Source organism: Neofelis nebulosa, chromosome 9, assembly GCF_028018385.1.
Source record: "Neofelis nebulosa isolate mNeoNeb1 chromosome 9, mNeoNeb1.pri, whole genome shotgun sequence".
Classification (NCBI taxonomy): domain Eukaryota; kingdom Metazoa; phylum Chordata; class Mammalia; order Carnivora; family Felidae; genus Neofelis; species Neofelis nebulosa.
In genome coordinates, this window is record NC_080790.1 from 26439276 (window position 1) to 26459677 (window position 20402).

The 20402-nt window shown below is 39.3% G+C and overlaps 1 protein-coding gene across 1 annotated transcript in view; it reads left to right on the forward strand.

The window, feature by feature from the left end:
• Positions 1–5332: 5332 nt before the first annotated feature.
• Positions 5333–20402, forward strand: part of YIPF4 (Yip1 domain family member 4) — a 30527-nt gene continuing 15457 nt past the window's right edge. The window contains exon 1 of the mRNA XM_058682996.1: positions 5333–5611. Within this exon, the coding sequence (XP_058538979.1) occupies positions 5533–5611 (79 nt within the window). The 5' untranslated portion in view covers positions 5333–5532. The remainder of the gene's footprint in view (positions 5612–20402) is intronic.

Sequence of the window (20402 nt, forward strand, 5' to 3'; positions counted from 1 at the left end):
CTTTTCAGTTCTGACCTATGACTCTAACAACACTTTTAGGAAAAAGAGTAGGTTTCCTTTCTATAAGTCCAACAAGTATTTTTCAAAGTCCTTTCCTTCACTTTGTCTCATAGAAAAACACACCTCTCTGACTTAATGTGCATTTAACATCAATTCCAAGTAATCTCATGACACCCCAGCAGACCAGGCTAACACCCCTAAAAGTTTCCCAGCAGTCAAATCCAGCCAGCCATGCAAAAGCACATTCTTCAGTGGTAAGCCTTTTATATCCCCACACCCAAGCTTTAATTGAATGTAAACCCACAGTTTAGTATTTGATTCTGAAACCCACCTAAAGCCCCCTTCTCTCTCCCCATGTTACCTGGCTGAGCAATCCAGTTGCCCTCTTCTTGCTGGATCAAAAGAGGCTTTCAAAATAATGTTTCTTCTTATTAGCTTCCCGTTTCACGTAAAGTGTTGTGTGGGTTGAATGTCTCCCTGACCCTGTGGTAGGGGATTGTAAGAGAAGGGCCAACATAAGTTCCCTTTTTTTTTTTTCCAAAGTGTAGTAAGAATGGTTTGGATACCAAAACTACCAGTTCAGAAAGGGAAGATGAGAGGAAGTAGAAGTAGCAAGGGAAAGAAGCTGACCGTGAACCTTAAAGGCACAATAGCTAGAAATTCGCATCAGGAAAGGAATTACTCATGAGACACTATACTCATTATTCACAACACAGCAGTCTTACTTCTGTTGGTTTACTTATTCTATAGCTAAAATGAAGCAAAGTGTTTTTGAACATTTAATTTCTAATTTTTATGATTAAATGAGTGAGAGAGAAATTAAATGAGCCAGTCGGGTTGGCTAAAGCATATTGCTATTGCAGTCACGGCCACCCGTGCCATGGATCCCAGCAGACTTCTAGCACATGTATATTCTCGGTCATCAGGGTCCTGAGCAACATTAGCACAGAGCAAATGGGTGCATGGGACATTCTCCTGAATGTGAAGAGCCATAGGTTCGACTGACACACACACGTTCAAACCTTGTGATCACAGACTCCAGGAAGCCAGTTGACATTCAGCTCTGGAAATGGAGAAATCTCCCGGAAGTTCTCTTGAAAATGACACTCTTGTGTAATCTTTCCTCTATGTTTGCACAAACTACCATGAACTTTTTATGTTCCTTAACTGCCTAGTTCAAAAAGAGCACTCTGACATTCACCTGACAGAGGGGGATATCTAAGTTGTCCCCTAAATCATTTTCTGCATATCGGGTTTTCTATGGGAGTAACAGCAGTCTTTTCCAGCTTGTGAGCTGGGTTTCTCTGATGTGAGATCAAGGGCTGTGCTACTGGCTGGGTTTTAAATTTTTTGTGTGTGTTTATTTATTTTTGAGAGAGAGAGAGAGGGAGAGAGTGCAGGCTAGGGGCAGAGAAAGGGGAACAGAGGATCTGAAGCAGGCTCTATGCTGACAGCAGAGACTTGGGTGCAGAGCTTGAACTCAAGAACTGCGAGATCATAACCTGAGCCAAAGTCGGATGCTTAACCAACTGAGCCACCCAGGCACCCCCTAAATTTTAATGTAAATGTATGTTCATGGAGAAAGAACTATATAAATAGTCTGGGGAGAGGTAGGATTATGGTAATTAAAAATTTTCTTCTTTGCTTGCTTATCTGTATATTCTAATTTTCTGTAATAAACTCATATTGCTTTTTAATAACAAATTATATAATACAGGATAAAAAGAGGAAACATAGAAATGTGATCATAGTGGGCCACCCAAATGTATCAGGTCTTAATCCCTGGAGATCGTAAATGTTGTATTTTTGTAGATGTGGATCTTGAGATGGGGACCTAGTCCTGGATTATCTGGATGAGTTCTAAATGTGATCACAAATGTCCTTATAAAGGAGAAGCAGGGGAACCTAGGTGGCTCAGTCGGTTAAGTCCCCGATTTTAGCTTGGGTCATGATCTCACGGTTTGTGAGTTCATGCCCCATGTTGGGCTGTGTGCTGACAGCTCAGAGCCTGGAGCCTGCTTGGGATTCTGTGTCTCCCTTTCTCTCTGCCCCTCAGTGGAGAGTGTGTCTCCACTCTCTCTCTGTCTCAAAAATAAATGAACATTAAAACAATTTTTTAAAAACTGCCAAACAGTTGTCCTTATGTATTAGAGTTCCAGTTGGTCCACAACCTCTCCAATGCCTAGTATTATCAGTCCTGTTAAATGTAGCTATTCTAATGAGTCTGCAGTGGTATCTCATTGTGGTGATAATTTCCATTTCCATTGTGACTAATGATGTTGGGCGCCCTTAATGTGCTTATTGGCCAAATGAATATCTTCTTTCATGAAATATATCTGTGAATTTTTCTTCCATGTTTTAATGAGAATGATTTATAAAAATTATCTAAGTATTCTAAAGACAAATCATTTGTCAGATATATGGATAGTGAATATTTCCTCCCAGTCTGTGGTTTGTCTTTTCATTCATTGACTTAATGTCGTCAGCAGTTTTTAAATTTTGTGAAGTTCAAGTCACCATTTCTTTTATGATTTGTGCTTTTCATATCACATTAAAGACCTTTGTTAACACTAGTAGCAAAGATTCCATCTGCAGTCTTAATTATCCTTTGCCATGTAACATAACATAGTCAGAGGTTCTGGGTATTTGGATTGGACATCTTTGGGGGTCATTATTCTGCCTACCACATATGTCCACATCATCAGAATGAGGAACTGCTCTTCTGTTGCAATTGTTGAGTGGTTTTTTTTCCTTCCTTGTAGACATTTTTATTTATTTTTTAATTTTAACATTTATTTATTTTTGAGAGACAGAGAATGAGCAGGGGAGGAACAGAGAGAGAGGGAGACACAGAATCTGAAGCAGGCTCCAGACTCTGAGCTGTCAGCACAGAGCCCGACCCGGGGCTTGAACCTGTAAACCACGAGATCATGACCTGAGCGAAAGTTGGAGGCTCAACCTACTGACTGCAATGGCTACTGCTTTATTTCTACCTTACAAATCTTGTGCAAACTCTTCTTTTGAGAAACTCTAGCCTAAAGGCATATGGGAAAATGGATTATAGGAATCAGTTCCAACTTAACTGAGTGGACCCAGTACAAATGATCACATCCTTCAAATCTTTGCTCAAATGTGACTTTCCCAATTTTGCCTATCCTGACCATCCTATTTTAAACTGCAACTCATCTCACCTCCTTTGTAGCCCAACCCCCTCCTAGATTGCCTTTAAATATTGGTATTCCGGAGAGTATCACTCTTGGCACTCTTCTCTCACTCACTACACTCTTACTGGGAAATCTCTTCTGTACTCATAGATGCAATTACCAACCATACGTTGATAATTACAAAGCTACACCGTGCACGGGGTCCTTATTACCAAAGAATAACTAGACAGCTCAACCTGCATGTTCTAGTGCAGGTTGTTCAAAACTTTCCCTTCTCCCCAAACTAGGTCCTCTTTTATTTACTCACTTAATAAATAACACTTCCAACCACCTAAGCAAGAAACATGAAGTCACGCTAGGCTCTTTCCTCTTCTTCACTCCAAATCTCTTCTCTTTGATCACTAAGTCCTGTGGGTTCCTAAACTTAATATGTCTCATATGGGCTTCCTCTTTTCCATCCCCAATGTTGCAACCCTCATCCACAATTTACTTTTATTTCTGCAAAAGTCTCATACAAGTCTCTGATCTCCAGGTGTGCCTAGGTGGCTTAGTTAAGTGTCTGACTCTTGGTTTTGGTTCAGGTCATGATCTCATGGTTTGTAGGTTCGAGCCCTGCATTGGGCTCTGAGCTGACGGTGCAGAGCCTGCCTGGGATTCTCTCTCTCCCTCTCTCTCTGCCCCTCCCCCACTCTCTCTCACTTGCAGAAATGAATAAACTAAAAAAAAAAAAACAAGTCTCTGCTTTTCAAGTCAAAATAGCTACTACTGTGGATATTTTAAGTAATAATTCTAACAAGGATATCTGATATGTTATTCCTTTGCTCTAACTCCTTTAATGGTTCCTCCAATACTTCCATGAAGAAAAGCTAATCCTTTGAATAGCAGGTAAGATTATTCATGATTTCTTCTTTACCTATTCATGCAATCTCATCTGTACCCATTCTCTGCTATGAAATATAATCTCCAAGTAAACTAAATGACTTCCAGTTTCCCAAGTCCATTAAATGGTTTCTAGAATGTTCTGACCCAAGCTGACAGCACACTCCCCCCACCCCACAACCCATCCTCTTTGCCAGCAAGTTTTTGCTCATCCTTTAAGTACCAACTTGTTACCTCCTATGCAAAAAATATCAATATTCCTTTTTACACATTAATGGCCATGCCTTCCCATTGCTCTACTGCTTATGCATCATGCATCTCTGCAAGTCTGTCTCATGATATATCCTCAAACCCTCTCCTTCCAAATTGGAAGCCATGGTTATGCAGCTTGGACATTAAATTTAAGTATATATATTTAAAGATTTAAGAATCTCAGTGGGTGGGGCACCTAGGTGGCTCAGTCCCTTGAGTGTGGGACTCTCTTCACTCAGGTCATGATCTCACAATTCCTGAAATCGAGCCCCACGTCACCCTCTGTGCATAGAATCTGCTTGGGATTCTCTCTCTCTCTCTCTCTCTCTCTCTCTAACCCCTTCGCCCCTGTCCCTCCTACCCTCCCACTCTCTCTAAAATAAAACAAACCAAACAAAAAACCTAGATGAGTTTGTAAACTTTGATAAGTGTATCAACAGACAGGGCCTTGTAGCGAATAGAGCCCTGAACTAGAAGTCAGGAGATTTGAGTACCCTCCATTAGGGTACTTCTCTTTTCTGGCCTCAGTTGTCTCTCTCATAAATACACAAGTGTGTCTAGATGACAGCCCTAGTTTCTAGGTAGCAATTTACAACTTATCTTCTTTTTTATTATCCAGTCCAGCCCCCTTCCTTTCACACATGACTCTCAGGGATGATATATAATTCAGTCAAAATGTTATTACAATTACTTAATGACTAAAGACAACGCAATCTGGGGATCCCAGACCTCCAGAAATGTTCCTAGCTCTAAAATTTTTTTAGAATTTGTCCAGTTAACAAAAACGGACGAAAGAAGTAAAGAAAAGCCACAAGAGAAGACACGTCAACTAAAAAATAACAGCCAAGAAGAGCTGGGGAAACCTAGAGGTCCCACCAATTAGAAGTGAACTTCCTGTCCTTGGGTCAACTTCCGGAATCAACAATGGGCAGACCCAATCGGAACCTTCCTCCAGGAGCCAATGGGAGAGCACATTACAAAGAGCCAATCCAAGGGGCGCTGTCACTGTTATGGTCCTGTCAGGGCGCCGGCGTCGTGGTGTTTGGGCGGCCGCCACCTAAGAGACTTTGGTGGGGCAGACTCGGGGGCAGCTCGTCTCCGGCCTCGCTCCCAGCTTGCACCTCCCGGCTCGCGGGCCTCACCGTAGGGTGCGCGTGCGGGCCGGTGTCGCGGCCGCCTTGGGGCCTGGGCCCAGCCGCAGCCTCCTCCACCGCCGCTGGCTCGGAGGGGCCGCGAGATGCAGCCGCCGGGCCCACCCCCGGCGTATTCCCCCTCGAACGGGGACTTCACCTTTGTGTCTTCGGCAGACGCGGAAGGTGAGCCTGAGCCCCAGGTGGACGCGGGGTGCGACGCGGTGGGCTCTTTGTGGTGCCGAGGCGGTTGCGGCCGGGTGGGGACCGGCAGGGAGCCGCCTGGGGACTCGAGCCCTCTGCGCCTGCCCGGCCTTCCGAGGGGGCCTGAGTGGACGGAGGGCTTTGGGAAGGCGTCCCAAATTACTCACTTGGCTTCTGGCTCTCCCCACACCTCAGCGGGGCCCACGGAACCGTAAGATTTTATTTCTGCAATGACTTGCTGTTAATCAAAAAAGGAGTGGTCCAGTTGGCGAGGGTGGGTGTCAAAGAATGAAAACGAGGTAGGAGAGCTGTGTTCCTCTCTTATTTACCGAGAGAGAACTTTATGCCGATGTTAGATTCGGCACTGCGAATACAAACTTCTTAGAAGAGTTCGTGTTTTGTATGGACTCCGATATCCTGCTTACGTCCCAGTTTTCCTCCTGTTGTGTAGAGTTTGACCTCAATATTCAGAGAAGCGGGCCCAAGTGTGTTTGAAAGTTCTTGTAATACAGTTAGGAGTCCCCAAGGGCATCTACGTATTTCCTTGTGCTGTTGTGAGGAAGCCCTTGTGCCGGAGAGATTTTTCTTTTCCTACATCGTAGGAAAGTTTTTCCTCCTTTTCTCTGTTCCTTACCAGACTCTTTCTGACCTGTTTCTCTGCTAGTCGGTTTCGAATTTTATTAGACTGTATACACCAATTATTTGCCAACGACTAGACTTACTGCCCTATATGAAAAAAAAAAGTATGCATAAAGCTGTAGAAATTTCAATCTAGAGAGCCTAACGTTTGCTCAGAAATCTGATTTCAGAGTGCATCAGTTAGTATAGCTTATTTTCCTTTGTTTTGTTTTCCTTGTTTTGATTTCTCAGTGGCGTTGTTTAAAAAATAATATTGTAGTTTTGGTCGTAACTTAAAATGGAAAATAAAATTTTTATTTATCGTGGAGAACATAGCTGATACATTTATTTTAAAGCTAATATGAATAGGGACACCTGCGTGGCTCAGTCGGTTGAGCGTCTGACTTCAGCTCAGGTCATGATCTCACAGCTTGTGAGTTCGAGACCCACATCGGGCTCTGTGCTGACAGCTCAGGGCCTGGAACCTGCTTCAGCTTCTGTGTCGCCCTCTCTCTCTGCCCCTAACCCACTCGCATACTGTCTCTGTCTCTCTCAAAAATAAATAAACATTAAAAAAATTTTTTTAAATAAATATATAAATAAAGCTAATATGAATATTTGGTGAAATACAGCAACCCAAAAGATTTCGATTTGTTTAATCTATACTTGGTAGCATAGTGCTTCGGGAGGAATATCAAATTTAATTTTCCAGACCTTAAAAAAATGGCCTTTTGAACTGTTCAAAAATTTTGAATTCTTGTTCAAACTCGTGTATTTATGTATATATGTTTCCTATCCTCCCCCTGCCCCCAGGAATAACTTCTCTTTTTTTTTTTTAATTTTTTTTTAACATTTATTTATTTTTGAGATTGAGAGAGAGCATGAACAGGGGAGGGTCAGAGGAAGAGGGAGACATAGAATCCGAAACAGGCTCCAGGCTCTGAGCTGTCAGCACAGAGCCAGATGCGGGGCTTGAACCCACAGACCAAGAGATCATGACCGGAGCCGAAGCCGGACGCTCAACCGACTGAGCCACCCAGGCACCCCTGGAATAACCTCTCTTAAATACACCTAAGAATTCTAACAATGATATAACAAGCAAACCCTCTGACTCTGTACACGAAACCAAGAAGCCTGGAATAAGTAAACCTAACGGATATAAGGTTTATTCGAACTTCTCCATTTAGCCTTTTAAGGATACCTACGCTTCCTATATACCGAGGATGTATAGACAAGGATAGATATATGTCTAATAATACCCTCAGGCGTATAACATTGTACAGTTTAAATTTATAGAGTATTTTAAGCAAATAACTTATTTGATCCTTATAAGAATTCTGCTGAGCTTCATTATTCTTGTATTTTGTCATGAAAATGAGGCTTAGAGAAGTTCAGTAACCTCTGCATGAAGGATCTGAATTAAGAGCTAGTGAAATTGTGATGCTGCTTTCTTAAATATTTTTATAAATTGAATAGTGTATCTGAAGAATAGTGTTAAGAGTCCTGGGTTTGCATCCTGGTTTTGCCAGTTACTGTCTATATGATATTGCCCAAGTCGTTTAGCCTCTCTTAGTTTCAACTTTCTCATATACAAAATGGGAATTAATACACAGTGCTCAAATATTTTGCAAATGCACAGCACTTAGTACCGTATCTGGTGGAGTTAAGAGCTTGGTACATGTTAGCAATGCTGCTGCTGCTTATTTTTCACTATTAACTGGCCCCACACTTAGTTTTTATTGTTCTCTAACATGAAAATTTGACTCTGTAACTCCAGGTCTTTTCCCTGGTTCTTAAGCATATCATGTAATTTCTTTCTTCTCCCTTTTCCTGCCTTTTCTCTAACCATGAGTGTTTTCAGTGTACCTTCCTTCTAGATTCTGTCCAGGTCTTTCTTAATGATCCTATCTATACTATTTACGCACACATATCCTTTGTTCTAAAATGTGCCTCACTCAGTGTTTGTCTCCACACCTATACATATCCTAGTCCCCAGGCTTTGAATGCCTTTCTGCTCCTTACCTGAAGTTGAGAATTAACACTGAACTGGCATGCTCATTCCTTGGGGAAACCTTGCTTAACTGTCCCTCAGAAACAGACTTCCCTGGTTGTTTCTGTGTCCCAGCACCTGCCACAGAATCCAGACTATAAACATCAGAAAATAATTGTTGAAGGGATAAATGATTCTTCCTTTCTTTTATCTCCTATGACATTGATACTTGGGACTATAAAACTTAGCACATTTTGTATAGTGTAACTAAAAAACTGCTGGATTTAGAGCCAGCAGACTTCAGTTAAAGTCCTGAGCCTTATAGTAGTGATGTGATATCGGGCGAGTTACAGAGTTTCTATAAACTTCCATATTGTCTTCTATAAAATGAAAAGCAGGGACGCTGGCTGGCTGAATCATAGAGCATGCTACTCTAGACCTCGGGGTTGTGAGTTTGAGCCCCATGTTGGGTGCAGAGATTACTTATTTGAAAAAAAATTTTTTAATGAAAAATTTTTAATGAATAGCATACATAATGTGAGTTATTTAAAATAATGTGTATAAAAGCAAGTTCCATAAGTACAAGTTAAAAACGCATGAGCTATGTGTGAATCAGCCAATAAATGAGTAGTGAAACCCAGGCTGAATCATTCAAGTCTATGGTATAAAACTATATCCAAAAGCAGTACTGAAATGCATGTGTATAAATGCAACAGTGTAATGATACCATTATGTATATGTAAAGTGTATCATAGAAGTTTTTAGGGATCCTTTGACTTTATTTCGTATCAGATAAATAAGTAATTCTTTGCCTGGTTTATGTCCTGAGCACTTAGTAATACAGAGTCTGACTTAATCATAATTTGCATTTTAAAAAGATCCTGCTGTGATTCATATGCACATTAAAGCTTGAGAAGCACTGATTTAGAATGTTATGAATGATTATGTCTCAAAAATAAATAAATGTTTAAAATTTTTTTTTAAAAAGAATGTTATGAATGATTAGAAGAGGAGGAAATTTTTTCTAGCTGTAAGATCACGGACAGTTTAATGGAGATGATAATTTGCCTAACTTTGAAGGATAGATAATGTTTTATATATATATAGGATGGAATAAGTGCCTCCATGTGTAAGGGTCTGCATATGAGGAAGTCCCTGGCACCAAGAAACAGTCTAATAAGAGATAAATTTCATTGTACATAATAAATGCTATAGAAAGTATTGTTCAAAGGAGGAAGTGGTTAACTGCAGGAAAGGATCAAGGAAGTATTCGGGGACAGATCAGGTATATTTTGGAGGATAAGTAGGCGTTCTTCCAGTTGAAAGGGGAAAGAGCTTTCACTTAAGGACTGTGCCAGTACAATACATGCTGGAGGCCGTCCATGTCTTATAGTTATTAATCTTCATAGACCTAAAACAATGCTGATTTAGACCATGAGATTCTCAGGGTTAGAAGCCGTGCTTTACTCATACCCACTGCCTAGCACTGAGCCCAGCACATAGCAGGAATTCAGTTAGTGATGAATGAATGACCATGTGATACTTTTTGATTAAGATAAAGGTGTTGTGCTTCTAAAACTGAAGCCAGTACTAATTCAACAGAATTAAACAAGTAGTTGGAAAGTCATGAACACAGACAACTAAGCAAGAAAGATGATGTAAGCCACTGGATAGACATTTTCTCATCTTCATATTTTTGTACCTCTAAGTATCTTTGTATCTATATGGAAACATTCATCTTCCCTGCAAATCTTAAAGAAAAGGTTTCTTTCCTCTTTTCTAAAAGGATAACCCTCTACTAGTGCTTTTATGCCCATATCTTCTTGCCTTTTGTGGAACTTTTCTTTCTCTTCACTTTTTCTCTCTAGCATTTTCTCTTTCTTCTCTGTTTTTTACATCTCTACCATCACAGGTCCCCTCCTAAATTACAGGATTTTAAATTAAATTTTTAAGTAAAATTTTCACAGCCATACTATCTCTGTTATTTCCTGTTTCCTCAGCATCCAGAATCCCTACTCTTTGGCATTTTGCTTGCTTCCTTCCATCTTCAGCAGTGTTGCCCAGGGGGGGAGGTTCCATGACAACATAAATTTGACACATGACAAGTGATGTGTTAACCTAAGGTAAACGAGTTTCCTTAATGTAGAACTCCCAGAGCCTTTGGGGCACCTGAGTAGCTCAGTCAGTTAAGCATTCAACTCGTGATTTTGGCTTAGATCATGATCTCACGGTTTGTGAGATCGACCATGTGATGGCCTCTGCACTGACAGTGTGGCGCCTGCTTTGGATTTTCTCTCTCCTTCTCTCTCTGTCCCTCCCTGCTTGCTCTCTCTCTCTCTCGAAAAATAAATTAAAAAAAAAAATTAAACTCAAGTGGGGGTTGTAGTATACAGGATTTTCCAAACTGAGTGAACACCAAAAGCCTTTTGTGAAGAGCATGTCACAGGATCCAGATTCTGCAGAATATGCATAACTTCTAAAGACAAGTTTGATTTTTACTTGATATTTTATACTCTTAACAATTTGTCCCCACTCTATCTTATGCAGCTTTTGGAGATAAACTCTGCCTAACAGAAGCCTGCAGCTTCTATGCCTTTCTCCCTGCCATTTCTTTTCGTTGGAATGATTTCTCTTCTCATTCCTTCACTGCTGATCCCATTATCCCTCATAGCCAAATTCAGGTTCTACCTCTACATAGCCTTCCTGACCACCTCTCTGGTAACTTAGGCCTATTTACTCCTTTGGCACCTGTGATCACTTGGCAATTTGCATTGTCATTTACCTACAGAAGAGCGTGTTTTACAGTACTAATAGGGTTTTATGTTACATGCTATCTAAATTAGATTTTTAAATTGAGATATAATTTATATACCATAAACTTCACCCTTTGAAAGCATACAATTCAGTGGTTTTTAGTTTATTTATAAAGTTGTGCATCCACCACCACTGTCTAACCCTAGAACATTTCATCACTTCAAAAAAGCAAACCTATACCTATTTTTAGTTATTCTCCATTGTCTCCCAGCCTCTGGCAACCACTGATTTACTTTCTGTCCCTATAGGTTTGCCTATTCTGGACATTCATGTAAGTGGGATAATATGTGACTTTTTTTGTCTGGTGTCTTTTACTCAGTACTCAAAGTAATGTTTTTAAGTTTCATCCATGTTGCAGCTTGTATTAGTAACTGTTCCCTTTTCTGGATGAATAATGTTCCATTGTTTGGATATATAGTACTATCAATTAGATTGTAAACTCCTCAAAGTAAAAAAAAAAACAGCACAAAAAAAACTCCTCAAAGTATCTCACTTTTTTATATCACTGTCAGGGCATTAAAGAAATAAGCTAAGTAATTCATAAATATTTATTGATAGATTAATTGACTAATATTGAAAACAAGGAAGGTACTAAAGTGAAAGTGACTTAATGTTTGTGATATAGTTCCTCTTGCCAAAGGGCAGAAACTTGTCTCTAGTCTCTCTTTCACTTTTTCAATATTGAGTTGGTCATCAACTATTTCAGACTAGCTCCAGAATAACTGTATAATGAATCTATTCTTCCTTCTCTACTGACACTGCCTTAGTTTGAGCTCTTACCATTTCTCATCTATACCGTAGCCTCCTGACCATACTCCCCTGTGCAAATCTCTCCCCTCTTAAATCAGTCTTCCATTGTGCGACCAGGATTATGTTTCCAAAATACAAGTCCAATTTTTATGTTTGCTTTATTAAAAGGTTTTAATGTCATTTATTGATTTAAACTCGATGGAGCTATTTTCCCTTCCATTCATTAATTAACTCAACATTTGTTGAACTACATATTTGTTAGTTGCCTACCATATAGGTCAGGCATTGTTATAAGTATTGGGGAGATATGTTCAAAACAAAACTACAACAAAAACATTTAGTTCTTGCCATCATGGAACTTACAGACATTAATCAAATAATCACACAAATATATTATTATAAACGCTGTGAGGGAAAAGTCCAGAGGACTATGAAAGGAATCTAGTCTGGGAGATGAAGGAAAATTTCCTGAAGCAAGTATATGAGAACTGAAGAATGGGTGGCATTTAATTATGTGATGTTGGAGAAAACAGCTTGGTACAAAGTTTCTGAGATAAAGGGGATCCTGGTTCATTCAAAGAACTGAGAGGCTTAGTGTGGCCAGAGCACAGATGGGGAAGGGCAGAAAATTGTTCTGGGGAAGTAGGCAGGGTGCATAGAGATTTTTGGACGTGAGCTAAAAAAAGCCATGGAAGGCCACAGAAGGATTTTAACCAGGAGAGTGAAGGAATTGCATTTTACAAAGAATCTTCTGGCAGGGCGCCTGGGTGGCTCAGTCAGTTAAGCGTCCGACTTCAGCTTAGGTCTTGATCTTGCAGTTTGTGAGTTTGAGCCCTGCATCTGGCTCCATGCTGACAGCTCAGAGCCTGGAGCCTGCTTTGGATTCTGTGTCTCCCTCTCTCTCTGCCCCTCCCCCACTTGCTCTCTGTCTCTCTCGCAAAAATAAATAAACATTAAAAATTATTTTTTAAAAAAATCTTCTGGCTACAATTCAGAGAATGGATTGGAAGAAGACAAAGACACGAGTGACTAGGGAGAAAGCAGTTAGTAGACCATTATAGTCATGCAGGTAGGAGTCACAGTTTTCTATAGCTTGTGCTGGGAGTAGAAATGGAGAACAGTGGGCGGGTTCAAAAATATTTAGAGGTGAAAGTAACAATTTAATGGTGGATTGGATGGAGCAGGGAGCATGTGAATGAAGGAAATTGTCGAGGATAATTGAACTTCCAGTTTATCCAGCTGGATGGATAATGGTATCATTCACTGAAAGAAGAAACTAGAGGAAGACCTTAGATATCAAGAATGTAGTTTTGGAATATTGAATTTTAGGTGCTTTTGACATAGTTAAAAAGAAACATTAAGCTGATAGTTGATTATATAGGTTGATATAAGAAGACTGGGTTCAATTTTTGCTTTTTGAGCTCAGCCTTCTTAAGTCTTCTTGCCCCCATTTATGGTCTGAATGTTTGGGTCTCCCTAAAATTCATTATATTGAAATCCTAATGCCCAATGTAATAGTATTAGGTGGGGATTTGGGGAAGGTACTTAGGTTATAAGGGTGGAACCCTGATAAATGGGAATAGTGCTCTTAATAAAAGATTCCACAGAGCTCCCTATTACTCCCTACTCCTGTATGTGGGTACAAGGAAAAGTCTGTAAGGCAGAAGAGAACCCTTACTTGATTTTGTTGGCACCCTAATCTTAGACTTCCAGCCTCTAGAATTGTGAGAAATCCATTTCTATTGTTTATAAGGCACCCAGACTATGGTCTTTTTGTTATGGCAGCCTGAACAGGCTAAGACACTCCTATATAGGAATCATAGTATCTACAACTTATAGTACATTATTGTAATCACTAAGTTGTAGACATAATAATCCAATAATTATTATCAGTGTTCTTTTGACTAAATGATGATTCTTTTAGTTTATTTATATATTTATTTGAGAGAGACAGAGGCAGCGTGAGCAGGGGAGGGGCAAAGAGAGGTGGGGAGAGAGAATCCCAAGCAGGCTCCTCGCTGTCAGCATAGACCTCGACGTGGGGCTTAAGCTCACATACTGTGAGATCATGACCCAAGTTGAAACCAAGAGTCGGACACTTAACCAACTTGCCACCCAGGAGCCCATGAGTAAATGATAATTTTTTGTCAAGGTGGCCAAACATTTAGCCTACTCTTTGTGTGAAGATCCCCCTCCCCAGAAAGGATATTACATTTGATACAAGTTAGTAGCGTAGACAAAGGAATTGTTAGTTTCTTTTTTCTAAAAACTTTCTACTTTAAAAAAAAAATCGTATCCATGTAGATATTATCACAAATATACAATAGGCTAATGAAGTGTAATACATGGCATATAATGGGTGTGCAAGAATAGCTTCTCTTCCCTGTTTGAAAGTTGAGGGTCACCTGGGTGGCTCAGTTGGTTAAGCGGCCGACTTTGGCTCAGGTCATGATCTCACGGTTTGTGACTTCGAGCCCCGTGTTGGACTCTGTGCTGACAGCTCAGAGCCTGGAGCCTGCTTTGGATTCTGTGTCTCCTTCTCTCTGCCTCTCCACTGCTCATGTTCTGTCTCTCTTTCTCTCTCTCTGTCAGAAATAAGGTAAACATTAAAATATTAAGAAAGTTGAAACTGACTTTTTAAAAATTTTTAAAATTTATTTTATTGAAAACATTTTTAAACATTTATTTATTTTTGAGACCTAGAGAATGAGTCAGGGAGGGGCAGAGACGGAGAGAGGGAGACACAGAATCCGAAGCAGGCTCCAGACTCTGAGCTGCTAACACAGAGCCCAACGCGGGGCTTGAACCCACAAACCGTGAGATCATGACTTAAGCTGAAGTCAAATGCTTAAATGAATGAGCCACCCAGGTGCTCTGAAAATGACTTTTTAGCCAGCCATTCATGGGGAGAAAAAAGGTGGTCAAGCAAAGTTTACCATTTAAAATAATTAAACTATTTATTTTCATATATTTTAAATTCATAAGGTATTATATACATCTATAAAGGTGATAAAATTGCACAGAACTATATACAATACACGAATATGTGCATATAAAACTGGTAAAACCTGAATAAGGTCTGCAGACTATACCAATGTCAGTGTCCTGGTTTTGATAGTTCTATGACATGGTACCATTAGAGGAAGCTTGATGAAGGGTACATGTAACCTTTCTGTACTATTTTTGCAACTTCCTGTGAATCTACAATTATTTCAGAATAAAAGGTTCAGTTAAAAGACTCATAAGGCAAACAAAAGAAATTTCTGTTAAATGATGTTTATGCCAAAATGAGATTTAATTTTTCCAAAGGTAGGTTCAGGAGATTTAATTGATTTTTTTTTTTAAGTTTATTTTTTTGAGTAATACCTGCACCCATTGTGGGGTTCAAACTCATGACCCTGCGATCAAGAATTACATGCTTTTCCAACTGAGGCAGTCAGTAGCCCTGATTTAATTGATTTTGATTAATATGTACGATATAAAAAATTTACAATATCGAATAGTAAGGCTATTAAAACCATAAATCAAAATACTATGAATAAGAATATAACCTAAGATACAGTTTTATAAGAGGCTTTAAAATTTTTTCTTATGGAGTGACCTCAAACTGTAATGTGAATCTAGCAATCATTATGTACTTGCATTGGTTTCTTGATCTCTTTCTTTGATCTATGCAAGCATTAAAATGTTTTCTTAAGGGGCGCCTGGGTGGCGCAGTCGGTTAAGCGTCCGACTTCAGCCAGGTCACGATCTCGCGGTCTGTGAGTTCGAGCCCCGCGTCAGGCTCTGGGCTGATGGCTCGGAGCCTGGAGCCTGTTTCTGATTCTGTGTCTCCCTCTCTCTCTGCCCCTCCCCCGTTCATGCTCTGTCTCTCTCTGTCCCAAAAATAAATTAAAAATGTTGAAAAAAAAAAAAAATTTAAAAAAATAAAAAAATAAAAATAAAATGTTTTCTTAAGTAAATTTTAAAAGTTTTTAAATTTATATTTATTGAGAGAGAGAGCACGAGCAGGGGACAGGCAGAGATGGGGGGAGAGAGAGAGAATCCCAAGAAGGCTCTGCACCATCAGCTCAGAGCCCATTGTGGGGCTGGAACCCATGAAGTGTGAGATCATGACCTGAGTGGAAACTAAGAGCCAGATGCTAACTGACTGAGCCACCAAAGCACCCAAAATGTTTTTATAACTAAGATGGAAGAATGGACTTTATCCTTTCAGTGTGAAATGTGCTTGTTTTTTTAATTTATTTTTATTTATTTTAATGTTTATTTTTGAGAGAGAGACAGAGTGTGAGTGGGGAAGGGGGAGAGAGAGAGAGAGAGAGAGGGACACAGAATCTGAAGCAGAGCTGGATATGGGGCTCAAACTCAGAAACCACGAGACCATGACCTAAGCCAAAGTCTGACGCTTAACCCACTGATCCACCCAGGCACCCAAAAAATGTGATTGTTTTGTTGTGCTGCACAAATACACAATTCTGTTTTAGATTTAAGCACACATGGATTTCATTTTCCAATGAAATGCGGTGGTTTTTATCCTCATTCTTGTTGCTTGTTAAATAAGAAAAAGCTTCTTCACACATATAAGAAGTTAAAAAGTATCAACAAAATGTATATTGTTCATTGCAGGATATTCTTTCTCAGAAATCTAGAACTCATCTAGCAGCAGAACAGTAAATCTCATCCTGAGTATACTATCTTACAGCACTGAGTTCTTACTCATCTTTCCAAGTGAAGTTGTTAAACTGAGAAGATTCAGAGAAAAGATCCCTCACCTAGTGATACACTTGAGTTTATTATTTTTTTTCTAAGTTTGTTTATTTTGAGAGAGAAAGCACAAGCAGGGGAAGGGCAGAGAGAGGGGAGGATAGAGGATCCTAAGCGGGCTCTGTGCTGACAGCAGAGGGCCCTATGTGGGGCTCAAACTCATGAACTGTGAGATCATGACTTCAGTCAAAGTTGAATGCTTTACCGACTGAGCCACCCAGGTGCCCCTACACTTGGCCTTTAAAGGAAGGGAGAATTACTAGTAAATCTTGTCCTGTAGTTTTTCCAGGTGGCTTTCTGTTAAACTTGAAATTTACTGATCTTCCTCACTCTCAGGCAAATAGAAGTGAAAATATTTTTAAGATTTTCTTTTGCAGTAGATTTTATTCAAAGATTTTCTTTTAAATCCACTTATTATCTTTACATGTTTTTATTTAGCAAATGACAAGAATATTATAAAATATATAGTAAGAAATAATTTAAAATTAATATTTTATAATAACTATCCTAGGGTTGACAACCAAGCTAGCTGGTTCTCACTCTGGTTTAACTTAAGATACCGGTGCTCCTGGAGTTGTTTGGAATCTTGTTATTTTCTGACATTCTTGTTAACTTGCTAATATGTTAGGCTAACTACCAGTTTTTTGGACATTTCTTGTTGCTTTTTGTACCTACACCTAATTATATTTTGGGGGCACTAAGGGACGTGTGAAACTGCTATTGCTGGCATTCTTGCATATGTTCGTCATCTTTTCTTGCTTTATGAAAATGGAATGAAAAATACTACAAAATCTTAAGCTAAAGGTGTCTTTTTGAGGTTCAGGCATCCATGCTATGACAAACTGCTAACCATATGACTCTTTATTAAAGTATTTCTTTGCACCATAATTTATATATCTTTTGTTTGTTTAGATTAAGAATTTTAAGTGCAGTCCTTTCTGGAGGCCAGGAAACAGTTGTCAAGGTCCTTTCCTGCCTTATAACTCTAAAACCTTTTTTTTTTTTTTCAACGTTTTTTATTTATTTTTGGGACAGAGAGAGACAGAGCATGAACGGGGGAGGGGCAGAGAGAGAGGGAGACACAGAATCGGAAACAGGCTCCAGGCTCCGAGCCATCAGCCCAGAGCCTGACGCGGGGCTCGAACTCACGGACCGCGAGATCGTGACCTGGCTGAAGTCGGACGCTTAACCGACAGCGCCACCCAGGCGCCCATAACTCTAAAACCTTTAATGACGCTGCCATACTAATGACTTCCTGATCGAAATCTTCCTCTTGTTAAATCAAGAAAAGCATTCTTTGTACCTAGTGAAATGGAATTATAGTTAACTTATACCTCTTTTGAGTTTTTTTTTTTTTTTTACTTAGATTAAAACAAGCAGAAATTAATTTCAGAGAATATTTTAATCACAAGATTCTATGATAGCATTTACAGGGACTATTTGTAAACTAAGTAGGGAAGGACAGTGAATACAAAAGGCCTTGCATTTTATTTCCAGCTGAGTAAACTCCCTTATAAAAACTTTAGAATCATATACTGTTAAACCTGGAAAGAATTTATTTTATTTATTTATTTATTTATTTATTTATTTATTTATTTTAGAGAAAGGGCGAGCAAGCAGGAGAGAGGGGCAGAGGGAGAGAGAGAATCTTAAGATCTTTTTTTAATTTTTTAAATGTTTTTTTAATTTATTTTTGAGACAGAGAGAGACAGAGCATGAGCAGGGGAGAGGCAGACACAGAATCCGAAGCAGGCTCCAGGCTCTGAGCTGTCAGCACAGAGCCTGACGTAGGGCTCGAACTCACGGACTGTGAGATCATGACCTGAGCTGAAGTCAGACGCTCAACTGACTGAGCCACCCATGCGCCCTGAGAATCTTAAGATCTTAAACAGGTTGCATGCTCAGCTGGGCCCTGATGCGTGGCTCAATCCCAGGACCCGGAATCATGACCTCAGCTGAAATCAAGAGTAGGACACTCAACTGACTGAGCCATCCAGACACCCCAGGAAAGAATTTTGAACAGCAAACTGGAGACAAAGACATTAATGATTTGCTGTATTAATTAGTAGCTAAACTAGGACTTAGCCGTAGAATGCAAACTTTATTACAGTTAATTGCAAGAGTTGTCGCAACCAGAACAAGATGTGACTCATAATTGAGACACTGATTGATTGAAGTTTAAGCCAAAATTTTAATAGCACTTCTCTAAAACTAACCTAGAATTTAGAGTAATGTGCACATTAAGCTAATTAGAATTTAGAGTAATGTGCACATTAAGCTCTTCTTTATATTGTATATGATCTTTAGAGAAGGAGAGTCTGTGTTAAGAATGTTGTGCTTTTTCTTGCCAAGATTCTTTTTTTTTTTTATTTTTTTAATTTTTAATGTTTATTCATTTCTGAAAGAGAGAGACAGCGCAAGTTGGGGGAGGGACAGCGAGAGAGGGATACACAGAATCTGAAGCAGGCTCCAGTTCTGAACTGTCAGCACAGAGCCTGACACGGGGCTTGAACTCACGAACCTTGAGATCAAGACCTGAGCTGAAGTCAGATGCTCAACCGACTGAGCCACCCAGGCGCCCCAAGATTATTTTCTAAAGTATCACTCCAGTCATGTGGCTTCTGGTTAACAGCATTGATGGTTGTTTAATAGTGCATATTGTCTGTGCCTACAGATTTTTTTTTTCTTAATTCCTGTATGACCTCAAGTCCTTTACTATTCTCATTTTTTCCCAACCAGAAAATGGGGCATTTGTACAAGTGTGATTATCTGTAATCTCTAAGGCACAGTTGAAACTATGAATGGAATTTATTTTGTAAGGTCTATAACTGAATCTCTTCACTCCTTTTATTTTTTTAAAAATGATTTTTAAAATTTGTATTTATTTACTTAGAGCAGGCACATACAGGTAGGGAAGAGAGAGAATCTCAAGCAGACTCCATGCTGTCATTGCAAAGCCTGATGTAGGGTTCAAACTTGTGAACTGTGAAATCATGGCCTGAGCTGAAATCAAGAGTTGGACTTACAACCAACTAAGCCACCCAGGCACCCCTCTTCACTCCTTTTTAGAGCCGACCTAAAAACAAAACAAAACCAAAAAAAACCCCAAAACACATTTATTGTTGCCCAAACTAAAAGATGAATAATGTGAATATATAAAGAAAAAAATTAGCTGAAATAGTGGGGATCTCTTACTAGTCAGATTTATCCAGAACCAAGCACTTAACATAGCTATTTGGTGATTTAAATGAGAGGATGTATGAATAATACATAAAAATGTAGAGAAAAATCTGTAGTTTTCTTTAGCAAATTTTCTGTAAGGTTTTCTGTATATGTGTAATGCCTTTAGAAAGAATTTATATAATCACTTTGTTCTGAAGAGTATAGTATATGTAATAATGAAGGGAATCGGAAATGATATCATATATTTTGTATATATCTTCCACATAAAGTTGTTACAGTCCTAGATTTTTTTTTACCAGTCTAGCTAATTATTTAAAATCTTTTATGTTTTCACTTCTCTCATGTTTCATTTTCTTGTTGTAAAATAAAAGATGGTTTTTAGATTTTTATCAGCTATAAAATATGAGGATTGTATGTAATAGCAGATGTTCGTAGTTAGAGATCTTCATATGATAGTTATTTTAGGGGTGACTGGGTGGCTCAGTGGGTTAGGCATCCAACTCTTGGTTTCAACTCAGCTCATGATCTCACAGTTTAGGAGTTTAAGCCCTGCATTGGGCTCTGCACTGACAGCGTGGAGCCTGTTTGGGATTCTCTCTCCCAATCTCTCTGCCTTTCTCTCTCTCTCAAAAATAAAACAAATTTAAAACATTT